The sequence below is a fragment of the Panthera leo genome, chromosome B3, assembly GCF_018350215.1.
Source record: "Panthera leo isolate Ple1 chromosome B3, P.leo_Ple1_pat1.1, whole genome shotgun sequence".
In the NCBI taxonomy this organism is placed as follows: Eukaryota; Metazoa; Chordata; class Mammalia; order Carnivora; family Felidae; genus Panthera; species Panthera leo.
The window spans coordinates 102,448,395-102,473,703 of record NC_056684.1 but is presented as its reverse complement, the minus strand read 5'-3'; the positions used below and the strand labels follow the sequence as shown (position 1 = coordinate 102,473,703).

General features: G+C 35.8%; 1 protein-coding gene and 1 long non-coding RNA gene across 12 annotated transcripts in view; one reads left to right on the top strand and one right to left on the bottom strand.

Annotated features, from left to right (window-relative positions):
* KTN1 (kinectin 1) overlaps nucleotides 1–25,309 on the bottom strand; it is a 107,531-nt gene that overhangs the window by 47,957 nt on the left and 34,265 nt on the right. For all 8 annotated transcript variants that reach the window (XM_042943324.1, XM_042943322.1, XM_042943321.1 and 5 more), the window contains exons 2-10: nucleotides 23,669–24,221; nucleotides 20,070–20,207; nucleotides 18,122–18,292; nucleotides 16,958–17,088; nucleotides 11,651–11,767; nucleotides 8,949–9,089; nucleotides 5,547–5,653; nucleotides 4,599–4,731; nucleotides 3,192–3,279 (exon numbers count right to left, since the gene is read on the bottom strand). In XM_042943324.1, coding sequence (XP_042799258.1) covers nucleotides 3,192–3,279; nucleotides 4,599–4,731; nucleotides 5,547–5,653; nucleotides 8,949–9,089; nucleotides 11,651–11,767; nucleotides 16,958–17,088; nucleotides 18,122–18,292; nucleotides 20,070–20,207; nucleotides 23,669–24,191 — 1,549 coding nt within the window. In that variant the 5' untranslated portion in view covers nucleotides 24,192–24,221. The remainder of the gene's footprint in view (nucleotides 1–3,191; nucleotides 3,280–4,598; nucleotides 4,732–5,546; nucleotides 5,654–8,948; nucleotides 9,090–11,650; nucleotides 11,768–16,957; nucleotides 17,089–18,121; nucleotides 18,293–20,069; nucleotides 20,208–23,668; nucleotides 24,222–25,309) is intronic.
* On the top strand, nucleotides 1,313–24,188 carry LOC122222743. 4 transcript variants are annotated; one of them, XR_006203838.1, is made up of 5 exons: nucleotides 1,313–1,512; nucleotides 6,347–6,658; nucleotides 17,003–17,150; nucleotides 19,857–20,273; nucleotides 24,081–24,188. It is a non-coding gene; the product is annotated as an uncharacterized LOC122222743 (long non-coding RNA). The 4 variants fall into 4 exon arrangements; XR_006203836.1 differs by having other exon boundaries at nucleotides 1,314–1,512; nucleotides 17,000–17,150; XR_006203837.1 differs by lacking the exons at nucleotides 6,347–6,658; nucleotides 17,003–17,150 and having other exon boundaries at nucleotides 1,331–1,512.

Here is a 25,309-nt window from a genome sequence, read left to right as displayed (position 1 = left end):
TCCCCTGAGCAGCCTTGGTTTACCTAATCACAGAACCTGCCACTCTGTACTAACTCTTCTCCTCACCCAGGAAGTGAGCTTTTTGAGATCAGAGATTGCCTTTTTTCTATACCCAGAGCAGTGTCCAAGGCTCACGCATAGTACATACTCAATAAATGTGTTAACCGAATGGTACGTGAATGTTTAAAACTGTTGTATCATTTCTTGAAAGCATTCATTTCCCCCAAAGACACTTAGAAAGTTATCTAGCGTATTTCTTATAAATTCCCCATACTCTCCTACCTGGAAAACAGAGAAAGATGCTGATGGTTAACAAATGCGCTGGTATAGAATAAAGTAAAACTTGTCTGCCTACTTCTCTTCTTAGCAATGACCCCAAAACAACAAAGAAAATAAGCAACAAGCACAAACTATCTTTGATGCAATCAGAGTATGAATGTAACTCCAAATCACAGAAATTAAGATAAAATGGAGAGATGATCACTAACTTGGAAGGGAAAAGTGTTCCAGAAATCTGGAAAGGCTCAGGAAATGGAGAGACCAGGTATCATGAGAGCTGCCTTTGGCCCCATAACATAAACAAGTTCACCACCACTACCATCAAGGAAGGGAGGCATATAGAGAGAAAAAGAGTGTGTGTGTGTGTGTGTGTGTGTGCGCGCACATATCACATTTTAAGAAAATCTATTAATGCCCTAACAAGACACTAGTAACAGAATGAAACACAACTCAAAAAAGAACTCTTGATAATTAAACATATAATGGTCATTTCAGGATTAGAACTCGAAAGAGCACAATATTTCTTTACCAGCAATAGTAAAAGTTAAAACACTGAATGCCTTCACATTTCTGTGGGGGAAAATTATTTATAACCTAGAACTCTACATCCAAACTACCAATCAAGCATGAAGGTAGAAAGAATAAAAACATTTTCAGATATGCAAAGCCTCAACAAATGTACTTAAAGGCATACTCTTATGCTATTAAAAGATATGCTATTGAATGAGAGAGGAAAGCAAGAAAGATGGCGGTGACAGAGTATTCAAACAATAGGCAGTCTCAGGAAGACAGTCATGGAGCCAACCTAGAAAACAACAAGTACTGGAACGGGAAGACAGAGGACTCCAGAGGGATATCCCCCAAAAAACTGAAAACATTCTCCAGTACTTCATATGTTGTGAAGGTGGAAGAGGGAAGATGGTAAGAGAAGTATAACCACAGGTAAAATTTTAAATAAGAAAATGAGGATCAAACAAGTTAAAAACATAAAGCAATAATAAGCTCTAGGAAATTAATATTGTTTATGAGAAGAATTGCAGTTTTAATGTTTATCTTGGCTCAGGATTGAGTCACAAAGTCCTAATGATGCAAAGAGTGAATGCTGATGTAATCAAAAAGAATGCATAGCCATTACTGGTAGAATGTTGGGAAGGTGGGAGCAATGGTGTGGGAGTGTTAAGTCCTCATTTCCTGTAATACAAAGTCAACAGATGCCTATTAAGAGATAACAGTGTAAGTACAAATAATATGCTTATTTAGAAATATGACAGAAAATACTAAAAGCAAAAGTGACAGAAAATACTAAAAGCAAAAGTGACTGCTTCTAGTCAGAGTGAAGCTTTACTGTTTACAGTGACATACATAGTTTATAGAGAGATACATAGTTTATAGCTACAATTCTTATCAAAATTCATGTGTGCTTCACTGATGAAACGTAATTGTAAAAGTAAGCTAATACTGCTAGGAATTTACCCAAGGGGTACAAAAGTGTTGATGCATAGGAGCACATGTACCCCAGTATTTATATCAGCGCTTTCAATAATAGCCAAATTATGGAAAGAGACTAAATGTCCTTCAACTGATGAATAGATAAAGAAGATGTGGTTTATACATACAATGGAATACTACTACTTGGCAATGAGAAAGAATGAAATCCTGCCATTTGCAGCAATGTGGATGGAACTGGAGGGTATTATGCTGAGTGAAATAAGCCAGTCAGAGAAAGATAACATATGTTTTCACTCATATGTGGATCTTGAGAAACTTAAAACCATGGGGGAAGGGAAAGGGGAAAAAAAGTTACAGAGAGGGAGGGAGGCAAACCATAAGAGACTCTTAAACACAGAACAGAGGGTTGATGGGCAGTGGGGGAGAGGGGAAAGTGGGTGATGGGCACTGAGGAGGGCACTTGTTGGAATGAGCACTGGGTGTTGTAAGGAAACCAATTTGACAATAAATTATATTAAAAAAATAAAAATAAATAAAAGTAAGCTAATGTATCTTAACATAAACATAAATTTTATATATAAAGAAAAAGGCCTCTAAATAGCGTGGGTATATTTATTTTGAGCCAAAGGGAAATAGGGAGGTGGAGGGATGCCAGGTATATGGAATCAGAGGAAACCAAAGGTCTAAAAAGCTAAAAGTCCGTATGACCTACCCTATTGCTTAGAACTGTATTTAACTAGCTCACTGCCTCTTTTGTGGGAGAAAAGGAGTAATAGAGACGAATAATACATATAATACAAGTTCCATTACCTCCCAGATGGATTCATCAAATTAAGAATAAGTAATGAGGGGCACATAGGTGGCACAGTCGGTTAGGCATCTGACTCTTGATTTTGGCTCAGGTCATGATCTCACATCTTATGAGACCGGGCCCCGCGTCGGGCTCTGTGCAGCCATCACAGAGCCTGCTTGGGATTCCCTTCCTCTCTCTCTGCCCCCCTCCCCTGCTTTCTCTTTCTCTCTCTCTTCAGAATAAATAAACTTAAAAAAAATAAATAAGTAATGAAAGTTAACATTTAAGTAGACTGTTTTAAGTCAACTATTTGGAATGGTAATGCTTTTTTCCCCCCACCATAAAGGAAGTGAGTCCTCCCTTACAAAGGAAAAATAAAGAAGTAATCAAGGAACCAAAGGGAATAAATTCAGATAGGAAACGCACAGCTAGGTTACTATTACCTTAGAAACCATAATTTTATCTGCAACTCAATGTTTCAAGATAAAGCTAGTAGAGTTTATTTTAAAACTCTAAGAACTCTTAAAGAAATAAAGGTACTCTGAAAGTATAAAAGCTATTTTTATTGGCCTAAACAAAAAGGTCAGATTATTCTTTCTTCATATACAGAGGGAAGAAGATTTTAAGCAGGACTATATACTAAATTTACATGAATACCTTTTCACCTTACCTTGTTGTGCTGCCTCATGCTCTGCCGTTCTCTTCCTGATATAACTCTGGACTTCTTCCCACCTTCTCTCAGCTTCTTGTAGTTGAACCTGAAAAAAGGGTAAGTCAGCACAATCACAAACCTTCAAATTAAAAAAACAAAGCATCCTCTATCTTTAGTCCTGTCATAAAACCACCTATTCCAACAAATCATCTCCTACATTACTAAAACAAGCAGATACGCCCAGACTTCTGCAAAGATATTATCAGCCACAGCCATTCTATCCTCCAATATGCAGCATTTACAGAAACTGAATACGGATAGATAACTATAACTCCTACTATGTATAGATCTGATCCATTTAGCTATCCATTTTTACTTCTTCAGCCAACTGGCTATCAAAAGACAGGATGGTATCTTTACTGGTAAATCTCAGTAGGTACCTAAAATTCCTATTTTGAGGTACAGCACAAGAGTTCAATGATGACTATAACCTTCAGCATCATCTATATGCTTATCCATATCCATACAGAACTTCCATATTCCTAAGTTCCAGCAGCAAACACACCAGCAAGACAAATTTTATCAATCCCCCACAGGGACTTCTGTTTTTTTGAAAACTTCAAAAAAATAAAAACTGCACTATTTTCCACCTTCATTTATTGTCAAAGTCCTCTTAACCCCTCCTACTCTGGAACTGCTATCAGGAAGAATTCTACCCAAGACCTAAGAATCTAATACATTTGACTTTACACAAATTGAACTATATGTTCAACAAATCCTCCCCCCAAAGGAAGAAAGGACACTTCTCATCATTCTATTCAATGTACATACACTATAAGATACAAAAGGAACAAATCTATTCCTCTGTAGCCTGAGCAACCCCATGTATCACATCTCAGCATGACCTTCTCATGATACTAAGTACCATTCTGATATCTAAAGAAACTGACTCAGCTGAATTACTATGAATTACTATGTAGTATGGCTCAAGTGAAAGCTACTGGAGCATTTCCTGGTCTTGTGCTAAAGCAAAGGAAAATCATCCATTCCAATACTAGAAGAAAAATAGTTTTTACTGAACTTATTGAAAAGTCCAAGTTATGGATAAGTGATATTGAAGGTAATTTTAACTACATGGTTTTTGCCTCACCCTTATGAACCTAACTTCTATATACAAGAAGAAAGTCGGCTTGTATCTGTCAATCAGCAAATTTCATTTTTCTTATCTTCAGACAGTCTACAACCTGAAACTCAAGCCTATATTCAATTCTTTCATTAATGCACAAGCTTCTATACAGGCAGAGTGCTTAGACTTTTAAGACTCAACCTACGTTTCTCAAACCTACGTACATATTTATATTTAGGTCCCTAAGTTTAACGTCTACATTATTTATGAAGTGATAAATAAAGGTGGGAATATGTCACCTTCAACTGAGTAACTGCTTGCTCAGCATTCTTCTTTTGGACTTCCTCCTGCTGGAGCTTTCCTGTTTTCTCAGTTAGCTCATTCACCAACCTAGCGTAATCCTGGCGTAGTTTATTTAGTTCAGCAGACTGCCTGAAAACAGTAACTGGATTAGGAACCTTCTATTATTACAAACACATAAAAAGAACAAACAAAACATATTTTCTATTAGTCTTTCTGAGTTAGTAATTCCACTTATAGCCAACTGAAACAGAAAAGTTGTAAGCAACTACTAATAATGAAGTTTGGTTGAGTATCATCTCTGAATCACTCTGGTAACAATTACACAGATTCCAAAATCACCATAAAATAATCAAAAGAAATGGATGACCACATACTCATGAACATAAGTCAACATTGTCACCTTCAAACTGGTGTTCTGAAAATCTATTAAAATCAGTCGGAGTGCTTATTCTTGTAAGCATGCTACTAGTCTTCTCCAAGATACAGGTTTTCAAAGTGTGGCCCAGAGTCAATTTCATCACTATCACAAGGAATGTGCCTTAATATGCAGACTCCTGGGCTCTACCTCAGAGCCAGTGAATCATAATCTTTTAGAGGTAGGACTCAAGAATATGCTTTTTTGACAAACATGTCAGATGCTCTTCAGAATAATAAAGTTTGAGAACTACTGTTAACGGGGATAGATGTTTTAAAACTTATAAATGCAGTCTCAAATTTGTAGACAATGTTCCATTGCGCCAGCATTGTATTTATCACATAGTTTAGCTGAAGAAGTTCTTCACATAGCAAAAAAAAATTGTGAAAATTAATTCATTTTAAAAACATGTAAAATACAGAAATCTAACCAATTACTATCAAACACATTTTGATGGCTCAAGAAAATATCTGCCATTTAATGAAAATATTCTGCCATTCAATTAAAAATAAAGCATTTGGAAACATACTTGCTCTCTAGTTGGTTTGTAGTGTTGCTGACAGCATCTCTCAATATGCCATTTTCCTGCTTCAAGTGAGCTATCTCCGCCTCCATCTGCTCACGAACCTGCTGGAACTAAAATTATTTTACAAACATAAGATTTAGAAACAATAACTGCCAAAGCTAACTTTTAAAAGAAACTTTATTATGATGAGAATGTAAAAAGCATCAATAGAATGAAGTCTGAACCATCCTTCTCAAATAAATATAAAGAAGTTTAAGGGAAGAATTATATTTTGATAGTGATGAATGCAAAGTCAATACAAGCTGCCACAACATCCAAGAATGCAAGTAGATGCTTGCTGCTCTTATACTGGAAATGTAAAATAAATACATGTAGAGATGTTTGAGAAATAAGACACTGAATTTTGTTCCTACCCAAAAGACTCATATAGAATTAACTCTATCTTAAACCTATATCAATTTGAGGTTAGCAGTATTTGTAATGAAAGATTTTAGTAATCAAAAGTTTATTCAGTATTTACTTAGTAATCAAAAGTAATCAAAATAAAAACTGAAAATATGTTCAACATATTTATATTAAGTTACAAATTGAGCTATAACCAAATAGATGGCAAATTTATCACTCAAAAATCTACTAAAATATTATGGCCTCTTATTTCACAACTACAGGACCAAAAGATAAAGAACACTGAGTCTTATATTCCCATAGGGATATGCCTTATTTTAGAATGTGAAATAATCTTAATAATTTTAAGTAAACCTATTCAGTTAAGAGAAATTAAAGTATATGTTTCTATTTTTCAGAGAACTTTTCATATGGAACCTATATCTTGGCTTCTAAATGCAATTAAATAAAAAAAAAAAAGAGAGAGAGAGAGAAGGAAAGAAAAATGAGAAATCACCTTCCATCCTCAATAAAAGACGGTGCTATAAGTACTTGACTAATTTCCAATGACTAGGAAGTAGGAATTAAGAAACAGAAAAGATCCCTTGAGAGTAGGAAAATCAGTTCTTCAATAAGAAGAACTATTTATTAATGGGAAAGAAGATCTCAAATGGCTGGGGTTTGGAAAGAGAGAGGATTGGACCAAATGAAAGCAGACAGCAGTGGACAGGGTAAGAACCGGACCACAGATTCATTCACTACTTTTTTGCTATTAGTTTATTTCCATGGAAAACACTGGGACTTAGATAACAGTAAAGATTAATTTTAAAATTTTCAGCAGACTAGCAATGTGATTAGAATAGTATCTTACAAACAAAAACCTGATATTACATGTTAAAATGGAAATGAGAGACCTATTAAAAAGGGGCTATAATGATACTAGTATGAAACAATAAACTAAGGTAATAGCTAAGAACTGAATGCAAGAGTACCTAGAAATAAATTATCTTTAAGATTTCAGAACAAACTATGAACTGGACAAGAGAGAGAAGTCAAAGGATTCAAGCATAAGGATAATGATGCCTCAAATATTAGAAAATAAAAACAACTTGATCAAAAACAAGAGTTTGATTCTAGACATATGTTAAATATAAGGTGATCACAAGAGCTTCCAAATTTGAAGCATCAACTAGTAATGGAAATAATTAAAAAAATCATTGGTTCAGAGAGTTCAATTAGGGGAAATATTATTAGATCACCAGGCAAGCAGACCCAAACCATGTTCTTCAATAGCCTCTTTATCAATAGTAAAAGTGGTATTTCAATCTTAAAAAGAGAGAGAGAAAGAAAACCAACCAACCAACCATGGGTCCAGGCTAACTGGAATCATGAAAATGATCAATATATGGAAAAGACAGTAAGAACTGAACCTTGTGTCATGTTGAAAGAAGACAGGTGAAAGTAACAAGAGATTAAGTCACTTAGGCAAAAACCTTAGGAGTCATCCTTCATTATAATTTTTCTCTTGCTCTCTCTATTCCATCACCAAGCCCCATCTACTAACTCTTCTGTTATCACTCAAACTCAACCTCTCACTGTCAACATCTGATTTCAGGCCCTTGTTCTCTGACTTGGATTCCTGCAAAAGCCTTCCAATTATTCCTTATTCCACTCTCCACACTTCTACCAGAGTAATAGTTAAAAATACTTGAGGCTCCTGGGCGGCTCAGTTAGTTAAGCATCCAACTCTTGATTTCAGCTCAGGTCATGATCTGTGAGTTACAGGTTCAAGTCGGGCTCTGTGCTGACAGTGCAGAGCCTGTTTGGGATTCTCTCTCTCTCTCTCTCTCTCTCTCTCTCTCTCTGCCCCTCCCCCTGCTCATGTACTTTCCTCCCTTTCAAAATAAACAAACTTAAAAAAAACCTGCTAATAAAATCACACTGTTGAATTGCTTAAACTCCTTTAGCGGCTCCCTAGTCTTTCAGTATACAAGTCCCTTTAAGATAGGGTCTCTATTTATATCTCTAGATCTTCTCCTCATTCTAGTACTGATTTCCAAACACAACTGCTACTGCATTTCTCAAAAACCGTTATCACTGGGCAATTTCTATCAGAAACACCTGAGTAGCACGCATTAAAAGGTTCCATCCTGGACCCCTTTACAGACCCATGGACCCATCACCTCTAAGGACAGAACTAAGGAATCACACCAAGTAATAACCCAGTGCCGATTTCTTCACTCTCTAATAATGCCTGATTGTTTCAAAACATTCAATACAGTTTACATATCATTTCTAACAAGTCTGCTCTATAACCTCTCTCTTCCCCACCTTTCATCCCAATGGTTCCAAAGCGCCCACTGGTTACCTCTACAGTAATCCCCCCATCCACAGGGAATACCTACCTTCAAGACCCCCAATAGATGCCTGAAACTGCAGAATACTAAACCCTAGGTATCCTATGTTTTTCCTTACACACACATATCACTAATTTATAAATCAGGCACAGTTATGAGATTAACAACTAAAAACAGAACTTTAATAATATACTATATTAAAAGTTACATGAAGGTGTTCCTCTCCCTCTCAAAATATCCTATTATACTGAATTCACCCTTCTTGTGATGATGTGAAATGATAAAATGCCTACATGATGAGAAGAGAGATAAATGACATAGGCATTATGACATAGTATTAGGCTACTACTGACCTTCTGACACTATGTCAGAAGGAGGATCATCTGCTTCCAGACTTCAGTTGACCACAGGTAACTGAAACCACAGAAAGTGAAAAGGAATAAGGAGGGGGGACTACAATATTGTAATGGAGTATATTTACATGTCACCTTCCAGCTTCTTCCTCATCTGCACCTAGAAAAGGTGCTTACTTACACGCAGGGAGCCAGTTTAACTAGCTATAATACCATAGCCCAGCACGCTGCCTTGCACATATTAGGCATTTAAAGTTTCCTAGTTAAATGAATGCAAAATTTCATTTTGTTTTCAAAAAGTAAAAATATACCTTCATCTGCATCTGCTGAGTCTCTTGATAACTGACATGCATTTTGTTTTGAAATACGTTATGTTCCTTTTCTAACGTTCCAATCCGATCTTTCATCCTTGCTATAACCACATTGCTTCTTTCTTTCTCTGACATCATTTCCTAGAATAAACCAGAAAAAAAATTATGAAAACATTTTATTAAAAAAGTAAGTACCATAATTTATAATAAAGACATTTTTAGCATCAGCAAAATGATGTCAATAAAACAATGATGAATTTTGAAGTAACTACATGCTTAAGATCAGTTTTTTTGTGTTTTTTGGTTTTTTTAAGAGATAGAGCACGCGCAAACAGGGAAAAGGGCCAGGGGGGAGGGGGAGGGGGAGAGAGCAAAAGAGGGAATCTCAAGCAGGCTCATTGCTGTGTGCAGAGCCTCATGTGGCACTCTATACCATGACCCTGGGAACATGACCTGAGCTGAAATCAAGATGAGGTACCCCTAAGATCAAAGGTTTAAAATAGAATTTGTCAGGGACATTGAGCATCCAACTTCAGCTCAAGTCATGATCTCACCGTATGTGGGTTCAAGCCCTGCATCAGGTTCTGTGCTGACAAGCTCAAAGTCTGGAGCCTGCTTCAGATTCTGTGTCTCCCTCTCTCTCTGTCCCTCCCCCACTCACACTCTGTCTCTCAAAAATAAACATTAAAAAAAGAAAAAAAAAAAAAGAAATTGTCTTCTGCATTTACCTGCATCTACCTTTACACCAATTCCTTCACAACCACTTTGCTGTTCTGTTTACTCTTATTCCAGATGCACTTTCTGGTCTAAGAGCTAAAGAGCTGAACCTAGAATAAATTCTATATTCTAACTTGATTAGAAGAAAGAATAGCTCGTTCATTCGTTCTTTCTTTCTACCTATTTATTTATTTATTTATTGGAAGAGATGTTTTAAAGCAAAAGAGTTAATTCTCTATTATTCACAGGTACTAGCTCTCTTTTAGGGTTTAGAAAGAGGCTTAAAAAAAAAAATCTAGCAGAGGAAAAGAAGAAGTCTCTTTCCTAAGAGAAAAGATAAGGAAGACATGCTTACAACAAAATGGAAGCTTGGAATAAGGGAAAGTAAAAAATCAGAACTCAAAGTTTTATTGTCTTCCCAAGTCAAATCAAAAGGGTGATTTCATTTTACGTTGCAACTATCATGAACTCCCAGAACAAATATTAATCATCAAAGTAAAAGAGAGCCAACCAACTCTTTCTGTTTTATTTATTTTAGACAGCGAGTTCACGTGGGTGATGGGGGGGGGGGGGGGAGTGGGCGGCGGGGAAAGAGGATCCGAAGCAGGCTCTGCACTGACAGCAGCCAAGACCGATGTGGGGCTCAAACTCACAAACTGAGAGATCATGACCTGAACCAAGGCCAGACACTCAACTGACTGAGCCACCCAAGCACCCCAAGAGCCAACCAACTTTAAATTATTTGCAAGAATGATCAATTTATACACCCTCCTCTAAGAAACTGACAAAATTTAAAACTTTTATGTCTTAATGGCTGCCCTCAAGAGTTCACATACATCTGCAAGGTGTTATACTGCTTAGGAAGAAAGCATATATATATCTTACGTGTATAGCTTAATGAATTACCACAAAGTGGATAGCTTTTTAATTTTTAAATTATAGTCCAAAAACCATAGTCACATAAAACTATACTAAGGTTTCTAATCTTAAAGAAACATGCTTATTTTAGTAACAACTTTGATTAATCTTAATCTGACCAAGTGTTTCCATTAACTTTTTTTAGTTCAAATTCACCTAAAAGGCTTTATATTCAAATGAGGCCATCCTAATGTCATCAAGCAGTTTTGTGAGTAATACAAACCTCATGTGCCGTACTGAATTCCTAAAAGGAGAAACAAGCACCTCAGGAAGAATAAAACCACATTTTCTATAGAATTTCAATTATGTTCTCAGTCTATATAATTTCTTTTTGAGATATAATTGACATAGAACTTTATGAAAGTTTCAGGTATACAACATGGTTTGGGATTTGTACGCATTGCAAAACGATCACCGCATTAAGTCTAGTTAACACCATCACCACTATAGTTATAATTTTTTTTCTCATAAGAACTTTTAAGATATACTTTCTAGCAACTTTCAAATATACAACATATTATTACAAACTATAGTTATACTGCTGTACATTACATCCCCAGAACTGATTTATAACTGGAAATCTATATTATTTAACACAATTTTTTAAAGATTTCCCCCCCTTCTGGAGTAAAATTCTGGGGTTTAAAGAATTTCACTGATTAAAAGTTACCAATATTTATCACAAAAACCTTTATAAATAAATTATCGGTATAAGTTTTACACTTATCCTACTGGATTTAAACAAGATCACACCTAGTTAGTTCTGTGCTTCCTTAGAGACTAATTCTAAGTCAGATCCAAATGAAACATGCCCCCAGTGTGCAAATGTTTCTGTCATTTTAAATTAATGTATCTAGAAGCACTGTTACTTTAAATTCATAATTCAACCACAGGCTTAAACAACATGACAAAGTGAGACACCACCACCACAACTGTATAAGAAATGGACTTTAACTGGGTAAAATTTACTACACAAATAATTAAATCTGTAATTATACATGGTTTCTGAAGTCCTTTACTGCTTCTGATTCAGAACATATATCCCTTAAATATAAAAATGTCCTCACCTGAGTTAACTGCTTACACCTATCCTTCATAGCAACAGCATCTTCCTTCACAGCAGCAAGTAACTTATCTTTTTCTTGAAGCTGATGTACAAGTGCGGTCAATTCTCCTTTACTTGACTACAGTAGAGAAATCAATACAGAATTAGTAATAGTTAACATGAGCTAATGAAAATGAAGCATCTAATATCAAATGTTCTTGGGCCAATGCAGAGTTCACAATTACGTATAAAGTAGAATGACTGCCAAATCCTGGTCAGTGAAATATCATTCATGATTCATGATTCACTTTATCATTCTATATTCTGAGGCATACAATAGGATACATATCAACCAAGAAATAAATTTTTTACAAAGAATTATAGGACTCTATAGTTTTAAACCCAGAGTCAAGATTGCAATCTCTCCCTTCTCCTCCTAAAAGATCAAAAGAGGAATATGAAACCAAAATACAAACAACCAAAATGAAACAATCACCTGTAATGTCAAAGCATAACATCAGAAAAGACTGCCAAAAGTATGGAGATCAAACACAGGTGCTCCACAACCCTGTCAAAATATACTCAAGACTACAGAAGTGCCCTGGTGCCTAGTTCTCTGCAATCAACCAGCATATGGAAAAACCAATTATCTTCCATTTGACATCAGGAACAAAGACAGAAGGTAGGAATCTTCTTGGAAGGAGAGCTCAAGAAGCAAAGGAAGTGAGAATGAAGAAGAAATCATACAAACTTTACTCAAAGGAAGCAGCTAGTGAGGCAGAGTGGGGAGAAATTCTTCATAGTCATACTCTGTAGTGACGTCTTTTATCTGTAAGACAGAAAGGCTAAAAGAACTTATTTTCACATACAGCCTGAAAAGAACAGCACTTAGCATTGGTCCTTCATTGTCAATCTCCAGGCACAGAGTTTATCCAAGAGGAACACCCTCACTAAAAGAGGAGTACAGATCAAAAAGAAAACAGAGTCGGGGCACCTGGGTGGCTCAGTCAGTTGAGCATCCGACTCTTGGTTGGCTCAGGTCACGATCTCATAGTTTCAAGGAGTTCGAGCCCCATGTCTGGCTCTGCACTGGCAGCAAGGAGCCTGCTTGGGATTCCCTCCCTCCCTCCCTCCCCCCCCCACCCCTCCCCTGCTCGTCCTGTCTCTGTCTCTCTCAAAGTAATTACTTAAAAAAAATTTTTTTTTAAGACAAAAAAGTCTATGCAAGATACATGAAAAAAGAAAACACAAAAAACAAATGACAAGTGAAGAAAAATCACCAAAAAAGATTGTCAAAAAGCAGACAAAAATTGTGATAAAAAAAAATCACTATGAGTTTTAAAAATCTTATAGTAGTCATTTCTGGAAATCAAGAGTAAAGAATAAAGTTCACAAGAAAAGCTCAAAGAAAAGACCACAGAATGAGATGAAGTATGAGCCAGCAAAACCCAAACTGGAAGTAAAAGTAACGCTATCTCAGAAATACAATCCAATTAGAAGTAGAAAACAAAAAGAGACAGGCTGCTGAAATATATTAAGAGACAGAGTCTAGGATGGAGAGAAGTGAAAAAAAAAAAAAAAAAGAAGTAGAAATAAACCAAAAGCTTTTCTCTTAGGATTAAAACATGAAACACAAAGACAATAGGCAAAGATTTAGTATATGCTTACTTGATACCCATTATTTCAATTATTTTAAGGGATAAATCTCATGGCTGAAAAGATATGCTTTATCCTAAGAAATATAGAGGACACAGGAGTCAAGGCCAAAACCATATTAAATTTCCTGCTGAACTTAAAAGAAAATGAATCCCTTGATGTTTGTACGGTAGGGTAGACACTGGAAAAGTTCAAAAAATAAACATCTGGGTGGGTTGCCCAAAAGATGTTTTTATTGTGAGAGTAATCTGACAAAAATACATGAAAAGAATACAAAATTCAGTGTGTTCTTAGACCTCTATCCAGCTGAGTAAAGAATGGTAAAGCAAGTAGGAAAATTCTCAAGGAAAGAAAGTGAAACCCAGAAATATCATACCCCATCAAATTATCATTCATCTATAATGACAACAAAAAAGCATTTTAACTTGCCACAACCTGGGAAATAATAGTTTCTATGAGCCTTTCCTGAAGAAATTCCAGGAAAAATAAATTCAGCCAACCAAGAGACAAATACAGACACCATGGCAAAAGAACTGTTATCAAGCTTTGAACCCACCATTAACCTGCAGAATTGCGACTAAAACATGAAAATTATAGTCACAAAGTAAACATTAAATGTTTTAAGTATCTGACAAACAAATGCTATCCCCAACAAAAGTTGAACGGGAAAAAGGAGAAGGGGTAGGAAAAAATTTTAAGTAGGCAAACCTCCTATTATATAGCATAGAGTCAGAAGAGTTAACAATTTAAAGTTGAAAAATCACATAATTGAGGCAAATACATTTAAAGGTCAACACCAAGAATGACTGACTAAAATAATCAAATCAAATATTTTCTTACTAATGCATTAACCGTTACCATTTTTGAGCAATTACTGTATGCTAAGAACTCTAAGCGCCTACTATGTATTATTTCATTTAATATTCAAAACCTGATTATCATTCCCACTTGGGAGAAGAGGAAAGTGAGACACTGGGGTTATGTAACTTAAGGCCAAACAAATATCAATGTGGCAGAACTCAGATATGAATCCAGGAAATCTGACTCTAGAACCCAGGATATTAACTCTAATATAAAACACAAGTATCCTGCAGCTTAAACATAAGGCACATGCGCACACACGTGCACACACACACGCACAGGCACACATACAACACATGACATCTCTTCAACTCTGCAAGCCCTCTAGCTTTTACTGTTTTCCCTTTCCCATCTAAGGTATTCAGGGTGGACACTGTCCCCTTTCCTATTCATTTGATTATCTACAGTCTAGTACTTCAATCAAACTTTCACTGATGATATCAAATCCAATTTTTCAGTCCTTATCATCCTTCATCTCTCTAAAGCATGTCACTGTTGACTTTTCCCCTCACTGGTGAACTCTCTACCATCCCTAAGTGTCTGTGATTCCACTGTCTCCCTGGTGTTGCTTCTCCTCCTACTCCTCTTCAGTATCCTTTGCGGTGGCTTTCCTTGCCCTTTAAATGTTGGCGTTTCTCAGGGTTCACTCTTGAATTTTCTTAGCACTCCCCACATTCTCTCTAGTCTAGCACACATCCACCATGTGTATTGCTGATAGTGGAGTATTTTCCTAAATCACACCCATTATGATCTTTTTTTCAACTCCAGAGAAATACATATTCAACTGTGAAATGAATATATCTACTTCAATGATTCAGAGGATGCCTAAAACAACTACACAAAAGTTTTCACAATCCTCTACTCTCTCCTCCTCTGCAAAGTGTTCATAAATAGCATTGTCACCACAATTTACCAAGTTACTCAAGAGCAAAAACAAGCATTCATTCTAGACTCTTCTTTAGCTACCTCATCTAACTGGCCAGCAGGTCCTCTAACTCCTCCATTTCCATCCTATGCTGGTGATCCTGCATTTATCTTCCCCCTTCCTCTGGAGCAGTATTAGGGGTGGGGATTTACTTATACCTGGAAACTTGATATCTATTAAAAGGTCTGACCAAAACAGTTCCTATGACAGGAAAAGGGAGAAACTAAATTTACCTTTGCAAATACTGGGGACCTACAAAGACACTGTGTCCCTGGAGATGAGAACAGAACCACTCTACGAGAAACACAGAATAATTAGATTTTGGAACAAAAAGTTCCAAAGATAGGGAAAAAAAGTGAAGCTGCAAAATAGTCTATTTCAAAACACTACCTTTAACAGTCCCCAACTTTTTCCTTGGCCTGCCTAAAACAACTAAAACACGGGGAGGCTGATTTACCCCCCAGTCTCTAGAGTTCAAAGCTATCTCAGACAATAAAATAACTACTCTTGCCCCCTTAAGTCACTACCAACATCCTTAGAAGAGAACACTAAAAGCAATTATTTTCAATTTTAAAAAGCAGTAATTTCAAACACTGGGTATAACACAAAAACTTCAGCTGAAGGCTTTTCCCTTATCCCCACAAATAACTAAGAAACCCTTTAAGATAGATATACTTAGCCGATTAAAATAAATCAAAGGACAAATTCTTCAGTCAAGTATTTCAAGAAAGTTTCTTGCAACAGAATAATCAGATATTATATCCAAAGTCACACAGTTACAACACTCACCCTGATTACCCTGGAACACCTTGCTTACACTGAGCCATTGTTGGCACCACATGGAGACCGTCCAACAAGCATACTACACTGTAAAATGCCAGACTTGTAAAACTCACTGTCAATAGATACTTGGAGGTATAGCAGACTTAATATGCTACGATAAATGCTATGACAAAAAAAGCCCAGATGGTTATGAGAAAGAATAGCAGAGAGAACAATTTAGACTGGGAATTCAGATTAGCTTTATATGGGGAAATGATACAGAAACAACAAATAGGAGACTACTAAAGGTAATCAGGTGAGGGGGATAGCCTGGACTCGCGTGCTCTTTAACGAAAAAAAAATGAAAGCCACTCATTGTTTTAAATGAGGGGTGTGTGTGTGTGTGTGTGTGTGTGTGTGCGCGCGCGCACCCGTGCTGAGAATAAGAATAGTGAAGTCCACATCTAATATTGAACATCAGATACCGTGTCATCTTACCTCACACAAATAACATTTGAAAACTTGTCACCTTTCCAGTATGACATAGTATACATGATAATATAGTGAGCCTGACCCATGAGAAATTAAGTATTAACTCCATGGATTGTTTTTTTTTGTTTGTTTTTTGTTTACAAGTTTTAGTCCATCATAGCAGCGGTTCTACCATCCAAATCACTTATTTTAGAAGGATGATACTTCATACACACACACACACACACACACACACACACACACACACACAAAAGAGCAAAGATTCCCAAGTTCTCTGAAGTGTGCTATCTTCAGTCACAAAAGCATTCCATATATTCTATCCAGAAATCGCCTTACCTTCCCTTCAGAACAGAGCAAAGCAAGGTACGGTGTTAAGTGTCAAATGACTTTAAAGCCCTATAAATCATCTTACTTATAAGCACTTCACTTTTGTCAGACACCTGACTAAATAAGTGTACTGATTAGTATAGATATACAAAATAACTTCTGAAGCCATTCCAGAACTTTTAAATGTGACTATGTGCTTTGGAGTATGAATGATGGGAATATGAATTTATTACTCTAGCAAAAGTCTTATTTGGTGAACTTCTCATCACTGTTCCCAAACATGCCCATACTAAAAAACATGCTTACCTTCTTCAAAGCATCCTGTATCACACCAGACTTCTCCTTTAGCAGGTCTACAACACAAAGGGCCTCATCCTCAGAAAACATCATAGTCTTCAAGGACAGAAGAAAATCTTTAAATTTCACTTCAGCATTTTCTTAAAAAAAAAAAAAGAAAAGAATTGGCATTTAAGAGACACAAGTAATAACTTCAGCAAAGGTAAGCATCAAGAATTCTTGACCCAGAAAGTCAACAGCAAGAGAAAACAGATTTATATTTCAGGTCAGACAACTAAAAAATGCTCCAGTCAAGAGAGAAAAAGTGTTTATCATCTTTAATATACTATGGAACAATTATATTAACTAAAATTTAATCAAACTACAGAATACTAAAGTGCCAGTATGCCCTCACTTAAAAAAAAATCATTCCAATGTCTAGTATGCTAGTATCTGTACCAAGTATGTTCACAAATATTCTCATTTAAACTTAATAATCATGATATACAAATCAAACCTTACAGGTGATAAAATAAGCATGAAAATAATTATAAAAAGGAAACAAAATTTTTAAAAAAGGAAATATGATTTTACAAATACCAAATATATACAAACAATCCTGACATTTAAAAAAATCCACGCATCAAGCATCCCCTGACTCACTCAATTTCCTCGGGGGCTCTTACATAAAGCACAAACTTCCTTTCCTTAAAAACCAACTGCCAAGCATTAGACCCAGAGAAGCCCAAGGCTTTAATAGTTCAGCAACATCATAAGTTTAAAAAGTCAGTTATGTGTGTGCGTGAGAGCAAGGTATGGGAATTCTCTGTTCTTTCCACTCAATTTTGCTGTGAAGCTACTATTATTCTTTAAAAAAAAAAAAAAGTGTATTAAAAAAGTAAAATAATAATGAATGGTGGTTGTGAATTAGCACAGAAACTTCACAAGAGACCATAGCATAAGAGAAAAAATCATCAGACAGCAAAATAGCTGTGAAATCTTGGGCAAGTCAAATTCAAGGGTCTGGCCCCATAAAACTTAGCAGGTTGGACTAGAAAATTACCAATAAACCTTTTATTACAAAGATTCTATAATTCTTTTACCATTCATTGTTTCTATGAGAAAATTTACTCAACTCCATCAGAACTCAAAAACGTGTTTCTTCAATACAAATTGTTACATGCTGCATATTACCTTTATCAGTTTCAGTCTTCAATTTTTTAGCCCCCGCTTTCTGGATTCCTTCTACTTGGTCAGGTTTAATTAGATCAATAGCATCTCTCTTATCCAGCACTGGATTTGAATCGGCATTATCCATCAAAGGAATATAAGCAGTTGCATGAATAAGGGGTTCATCTACCAAGACTGCAATTTAAGTTCAACAAAATTAGAATTACTCAGGGTTTTACAGCAGAGTAATTAAATAACATGTACACACATTTAAGTTCAATGAGAAATGCAGTTATTTTCAAATATCTAACACCAAGTCAATTTGGCTTTAAATTCCTATTTTATCATTTAACATAAAGTAAAAACACACTTCTAATTAAGCAGTAGCAATTCAATATTATTCTACAGTAAATCATTTAAGTTATCTGAAAGTGTGTAGCGTATCTCCTTTCTAACACTATCTGAAAACTTCTTCTATATCCTTTATATTTTCGTTAGTTCTCATTGTCTTCCTGTTTTAACTAAAAAATCCATTCACATTTAATTAGTGCCCAAGGAAAACTACTAATCTTTATTTATGTTTGTACTTTGCCGAATTCTTACTGCAAATGATAAGTTTTTAACGGAGTTCCTTCCACTTTCTAGGTACAAAAATCAGTCATTGTTCCTTGCAGATATTGTCTCATTTCTAAAAGTTATGCCTGTAATTTCCATGGCACATCTTACTGAACTGGCTAAAATTTGCAGAACAACATTAAAAGTGGAGGAAGGAAGCCTCCTTACACTTTGTTCCTACTTTTAACAGGAAGAACTTTAAGAGTTTGAACATTAAAGTCTGATGTCTGCTGGCTAAAGATAAAAACTTCTGCACACATATGGAAATCTATCTTCCTACCTTTTTAAAAAAGCTTTTGGGCAAGAAGAGTGTGTTTTGTTCGTTTTGTTTTTTGTTTTTTTTTATAATATGGGGCGCCTGGGTGGCTCAGTGGGTTAAGCATCCGACTTCAGCTCAGGTCATGATCTCACAGTTCCTGAGTTCAAGCTCCGCATCAGGCTCTTTGCTGACAGCTCAGAGCCTGGAGCCTGTTTTGGATTCATTCTCTCTCTCTCCCTCCCTCCCTCTCTCTCTCTCTCTCTCTCTCTGCCCCTCCCTGGCTCACACTGTCTCTCTCTCAAAAATAAACATTAAAAAAATTTATTTTAATTTATAATAAATATTTAATCTTATGAAATATTTGTGGGTAATATTTTTCTGTACCTAGTTGCTTGATACATCATAATTTTCGTGCAAGTAATACAATTTCATCTTTTCTCTTTCTAATTTTAATATTTTCCAGCACTAGTTGATACCACTGTCCAATATTATTTGAATATCACCATTTAATCTACACACGTTTCACAGAGGTTTTCCCTGGACAATTCTGAACATATACAAACTGCTCCATCACTCTTAATGGGATGCTTCCCACATATACATGCAAACAATGTTTAGGAAATAATTGGGAATATAGGGTAATGATATATCTAGACAATGTCCTCAAGCATAATCTTTAAGTGATATTTCAAAGTACAAATGTTTCCTTGTTGGAATGAGCACTGGGTGTTGTATGGAAACCAATTTGACAATAAATTTCATATTAAAAAAAAAAGTACAAATGTTTCAGGAATACTTTTCTTCTATAGTTTATATGTTATTTACATTATTTTCAAAACTCCATTGAGACCATTTAATAAATGCTTTGTCCTTTTTAAATTTCAGATAAACTTCTTCATCACAAACATATACCCTGGCCATCTGTCAAAACACTATGAAACCACAAGACTCAAGAGATCCCTGGACTTCTTTTAGCATTAACATTGTTATAGTACACATTAAGCAGAGAACTGAAGAGCATGTGAGTTCTAAGATCCTTGTCCTAAGTGTACTTCTCTGGAATTAGTATTTATAAAACACATTATCTACACATTTCACCGTTTTCTGTCTTTTGCTTCCTTGAAGAAACTTTCTTCTTTCCTGATCCACTTTCTTGTTTAGTCTCTTGATGGAGGGGTAATGACTCTTGCTTTTTTGAAGGTGCCATAAGAGTTTCCACCTTTTTATCCTGATCATCTTTATTGAAAATAAATGAAAAGTCATCATAGCAAACAATGAACACACCAGAAGATTCAATTACTGGTAAATAATTCCCAGAATGCTTTACCTTCAAAATTTTAAACTCTCTAATAGTATTATTCCAGCTTTCTTACTCTGTTACACCTGTCTTTAATTTCATCAAGACTTCTAAAAATACTTGTTGCTTCTTTTATATCCCATTTCTCAGCCACTCTTAATCCTACTCAGCCTATGGGCATGCTCAAATCCCTACCATCTTAAAAAAGAAAATCCTTCCCACCACTGTAATTCCCAGCCTCCCACACCCATTTCTTCTTATATTAACAAAAGAATGATCTGTACTTCTTTTACCAATCATTTGTCAATTGCAACCTGATTTTTATCTCTTCCATTATCCATGAAAGGATTTTACAGAGCAAGCTAGCATCCCAAATGCCATACTCTACCAATATCCTTTATTTCTTCTTTGACTTCTATTTAGCATTTCATACTACTGATCTCTACCTCCTTAAAATTCTGTCTTCATTAGGCTAAGTAAAATAAGATCATGAAAGGACAAATATTGTATGATTTCACTTATATAAAGTACCCAGACTAGTCAAATTCACAGAAACAAAGTAGAATGGTTGTTACCAGGGGCTGGGGGGGGGGGGGGGGGGGGGGGGGGGGGAGGGAGGGAAATGGGGAATTACTGTTTAATGGGTACAGAGTTTCTATTGGGGAAGATGAAAAATTCCTGAGATGACTAGTGATGATGGTTGCATAAGAATGTAAACGTACTTAATGCCACAGAACTATACACTTAAAAATGGTAAAATGGTAAATGTTATTGTATATTTTGCCACAATAAAGTAAAATTTAAAACTCTCTATCACCTCCCAAAAATTCTCTATCAGCTCCCAAAAATTCTCTATCAGCTCCCACAATTCTTTTCTTACACTTGAAATATTCCTTTGCAAATTCTTTTGTAAACTGTTCCTACAGAATACCTCATATGCTGGTATTCTTCAGGGTAGTACCTTTAATTTAAACAATTCCCTTGGATGTGCTTATCTATACCCGTGACTTCAACAACTATTTTCATGCTTACAGCTTCCAAGTCTATATTCTAGCCTTATGCATCTGCACTTACATATCCTATTGCATCCTAAATTGCTCTTTATGTAAGTGGCCCCCCATAGGAACCTGAAACACAACCTGAAAGCATTCTCCTCTCCATATACATCCACTCTCAATATTCCCTATCTTAGTGCTACCAACCACCTACCAATCAGGGATTGGCAAACTTTTTCTGTAAAGGCCCAAACATTAAATATGTCTGCATATCCATACAGACTCTATCAAAACTATTTGAGGCGCCTGGGTGGCTCAAGTCAGTTAAGTATCCAACTCTTGATTTTGGCTCAGGTCATGATCTCACAGTTCATGGGATCGAGCCCCTCGTTGGGCTCTGCGCTGAGCATGGAGCTTGCTTGAGATTCACTCCCTCTCTCACTCTCCCTCCCCCCCACTCTCTCTCTCAAAATAAATGAATAAATTAAATTTTAAAAAGAATTAAAACTATTCATCTGCTGTTGCAGTATGAAAGCCAGCCATACACATACGTTAATGGATGAGTATGGCTGCATTCAAAAAAACTTCATTTCTAGACAAACAGGTTTGCATTTCATGTAATTTCCACATTTAACAAAATATGATTCTTTTTTGGACTTTTTTCGAATCACTGAAAACATAAAAACTATTCTTGGCTCATGGACCATAAAAAACAGAAAGCAGGCCAGATTTGGCTCCAAGATTTTAGTATGCCAACCCTGAGAAACTTAAAACTTGGATAATCAGTCTTGATTCTGCCTTCTCCTTTATCTGCCATACCTCATTCAATAAGATTAGTCATGTTGTTTTTACTTTATAGACCTCTTTAATCTACTTTTTTTTAAGTAGGCTCCCGGTCCAATGTGGGGCTTGAACCCACGACCTTGAGATCAAGAGTAGGATGTTCTACCAACTGAGAGCCAACCAGGTGCCCCTTTAATCTACTTTCTAATTCTTCTGTCACTACCACAGTTCAGTCCTCCAATTTAACTTTGGAAAACAATAATCTCATAACTAGATTATCTATATTAAATACTACTCCATAAAACTTGTCCTCCCCAAGTTCTGCCAAAGACATCTTTCTAAAATATAAATATGACCAGACCATATAAACTGACCGGCTTGAAAAATTTTCAACAATGGCTAAACTATAACACCCCAGCTCCTTAACGCTGTGTACAAAAACCATCATGATCTAGCCTCTACATGTCTTTTCATCTTTGTGTCCTACCACTCCCAACCTCCTATTTCATGGTTCAAAAATACACTGTACTCCTATCTCTATCTAAGTGACATTCTGACAGTATAGAATGAGACCCACTAAGCTGCTTGGTGAAGTGATTCAGTGCCTGGAAGACCTCAGGCACCGTCTCCTCTGTAAAGCTCTTTACCTCTGATCCCCATAAGTAGTAGTTGTTTAGGCATCTGCATTTCTTGTATACTTCAAACATCTCTTATGTAAGTCACATTTCATTACTGGCTTACATGTCCTTCTCCCCCACTAAAATAGAAGTGCTTACTCTGATTTCTCTAGCATCATGCCTTGATCATAGCTGGCAAACAAATATTTAAAATCCAATATAACGAATTCAACACTCCACAAGACACACAAACAACTTAATGGTAAACACAAGTCCTTTCATAAAAACTGTTTGTAGTTTCACACGTCATGACACCATTTCTCATGGGCTTTCCATTACATCTGTTAACCCCTCTACCTAGAATATCCTATCCCACCCTTCCCAGCCACCCAAAAACCAGCTAGTACTTACGTAACCTCTAAGGTTAATTTTAGGCATTACATCCTCTAAGTGATCCACTTAGAACTCCTACACTGGTTTAAACATATCAAAATCATTATATTAAACATTTTACAATAATTATTTATGTTCATGTCGACAGTTTGAAAACGCACTAGTTTTATCACTGCAGCCCTATTACCTAGTATAATGCCTAGTATAAAATAGCTGTATGAAAAACATTTGCAAAATTAAAGACAAAAACGGTATCTATCTTTTCATCTTTAATTCCTATCACACTAATTAGAAAACAGAAGTTTCTAACTGCTGATATTTATAGGTCCTTACTAGTTCCAGTAAAACAGTTGAATTTTATATATTTCCATTAAGTTTCTTTTCCATATTTCTAATATAAAGTTTAGTTTTAAATGCTGTTTTATGATCAATAATTTTATCAGCATTTAATGTTAATGAAAGCAAACACACAGTGAAAATGACAATGTTCTTGGTTTCAGACTCCATATTTTTAACATTTTGTATACACACCTAACAAAGTATCTAAATTTCAAGCTCTAAAGTCATTAAAACAAATACAATCATACAATAAAGTTGAATAGATTATAATACCGCTTCCATTTTTAGACTTCTTCTGCCCTGGTTTCTTCTTTGAGGCAGCTGCTTCAGAAGGGGGGGTGGGCTGTTTAGTAACTGGGACAGGTTCTACTTTTTTGCCTGGAATCTTTGACACATCACTTTCTTTGGTGACCTGTTCTTCTAGTACAGGCTTGTGTTTCTTTTCCTTCTTCTTTCTTTCTCTGACACTACTTGAAGTTTCAACTACATTCAGTGGAACAGGTACAACTTGCTCATCTTCTACAGCCAAGGCATCAGATAATTTAAAGTCCCGGGGTACACTCTCAGAATCAGATTCATGGAGGTTCCCATTCTGGATTTCTTTCTTTTTATTCTTTTTCTTTTCTGCCTTCTTTTTATCGGTTTTGGTAGGAATAAGCTTTTGTTCTCTTTTCTGTTTTGCAAGAACTTCATCATATAATGTTTCTTTCATGAAAAGCCAGAAGAAGAGGAAAATTACTGTAATAACTACTGAAGGAATAAGGACAATAAAATATGTTGATTCATAAAACTCCATGGTGCTTTTGTTAATGTGATCCTATAAAACCTAAATGGGGGGCGGGGGGGGGGATAGAAAAAACAAAAACTTTAGTCAGCATAATACAAATTAAACACAAAACCTCTGCTCTTTCAAGTAGTATTTCAGATCTAACCTGATGTACAAATCTAAGCAGGTTACAGTTGTTTAAATCACATACTTAATTATTTTGCCATCTACAACTCAAATATACTATGAAATAAAAATGTGTGGTAATAATTAGAGTGTAATATATCCTCTGCTTTTAAACCAAATGAAAAGGTCTTCACAGGAGGAAAAAAAAAAAAACTCTAGACATCCATTACTTTTTTTCCCAAACATCATCTTTTGACATTTTATTAGTACTTAGCTTTTTTCCTCTTATTGCACTGTTGACCAATACTACTATATGTGGAAACAGAAGCCATCAACTGTTACCGAAACACTGGATATTCATTAAAAGTACCATACTTTGGGGTCCCTGGGTGGCTCAGTCAGTTAAGCATCCAATTCTTGATTTTGTCTCAGGTTATGATCTCAGGGTTCATGAGTTCGAGCCCTGCACTGAGCTCTGCACTATCAGAGCAGAGCCTGCTGGAATTTTCTCTCCTTCTCTCTCTGCCTATCCCCTGCTTGCACACTCGCTCTCAAAAAAAAAAAACCAAAAGGTACCATACTTTTAATTGCAAAAAAAAAAAAAAAGAGAGAGAGAGAGATGGTTCATCTCACCATTTAGAAATTTAAGCCCATTCACCAACTGCTAGTACCTTTATTCCAACAACTAACAGCCTCATGATATAAGTGAGATACATCACAGATACAGAAACATACTACAGCCAAATTAAAATGTTAGGCTCTGTCATTCAGTATTGAAATAAATTACAAATTAGATGCTTTTCTTGATTTTTTTTCAGGGTACCCCTTACTACAAACTAAATTATACTGCAAAAAACAAAGCTGGCCATAATAATCTTTTCTAAATGCTAAAAGATAAGAGAGGCCTTGCCTCACCAACAGAGTATGAGTCCTACTTTTAGATTAACCAAACAGCTATAGAAAATAAAGGTATGGTCTGATTACTCAGATCTGCCTTGAACATAGACACTATAATCCCTCAT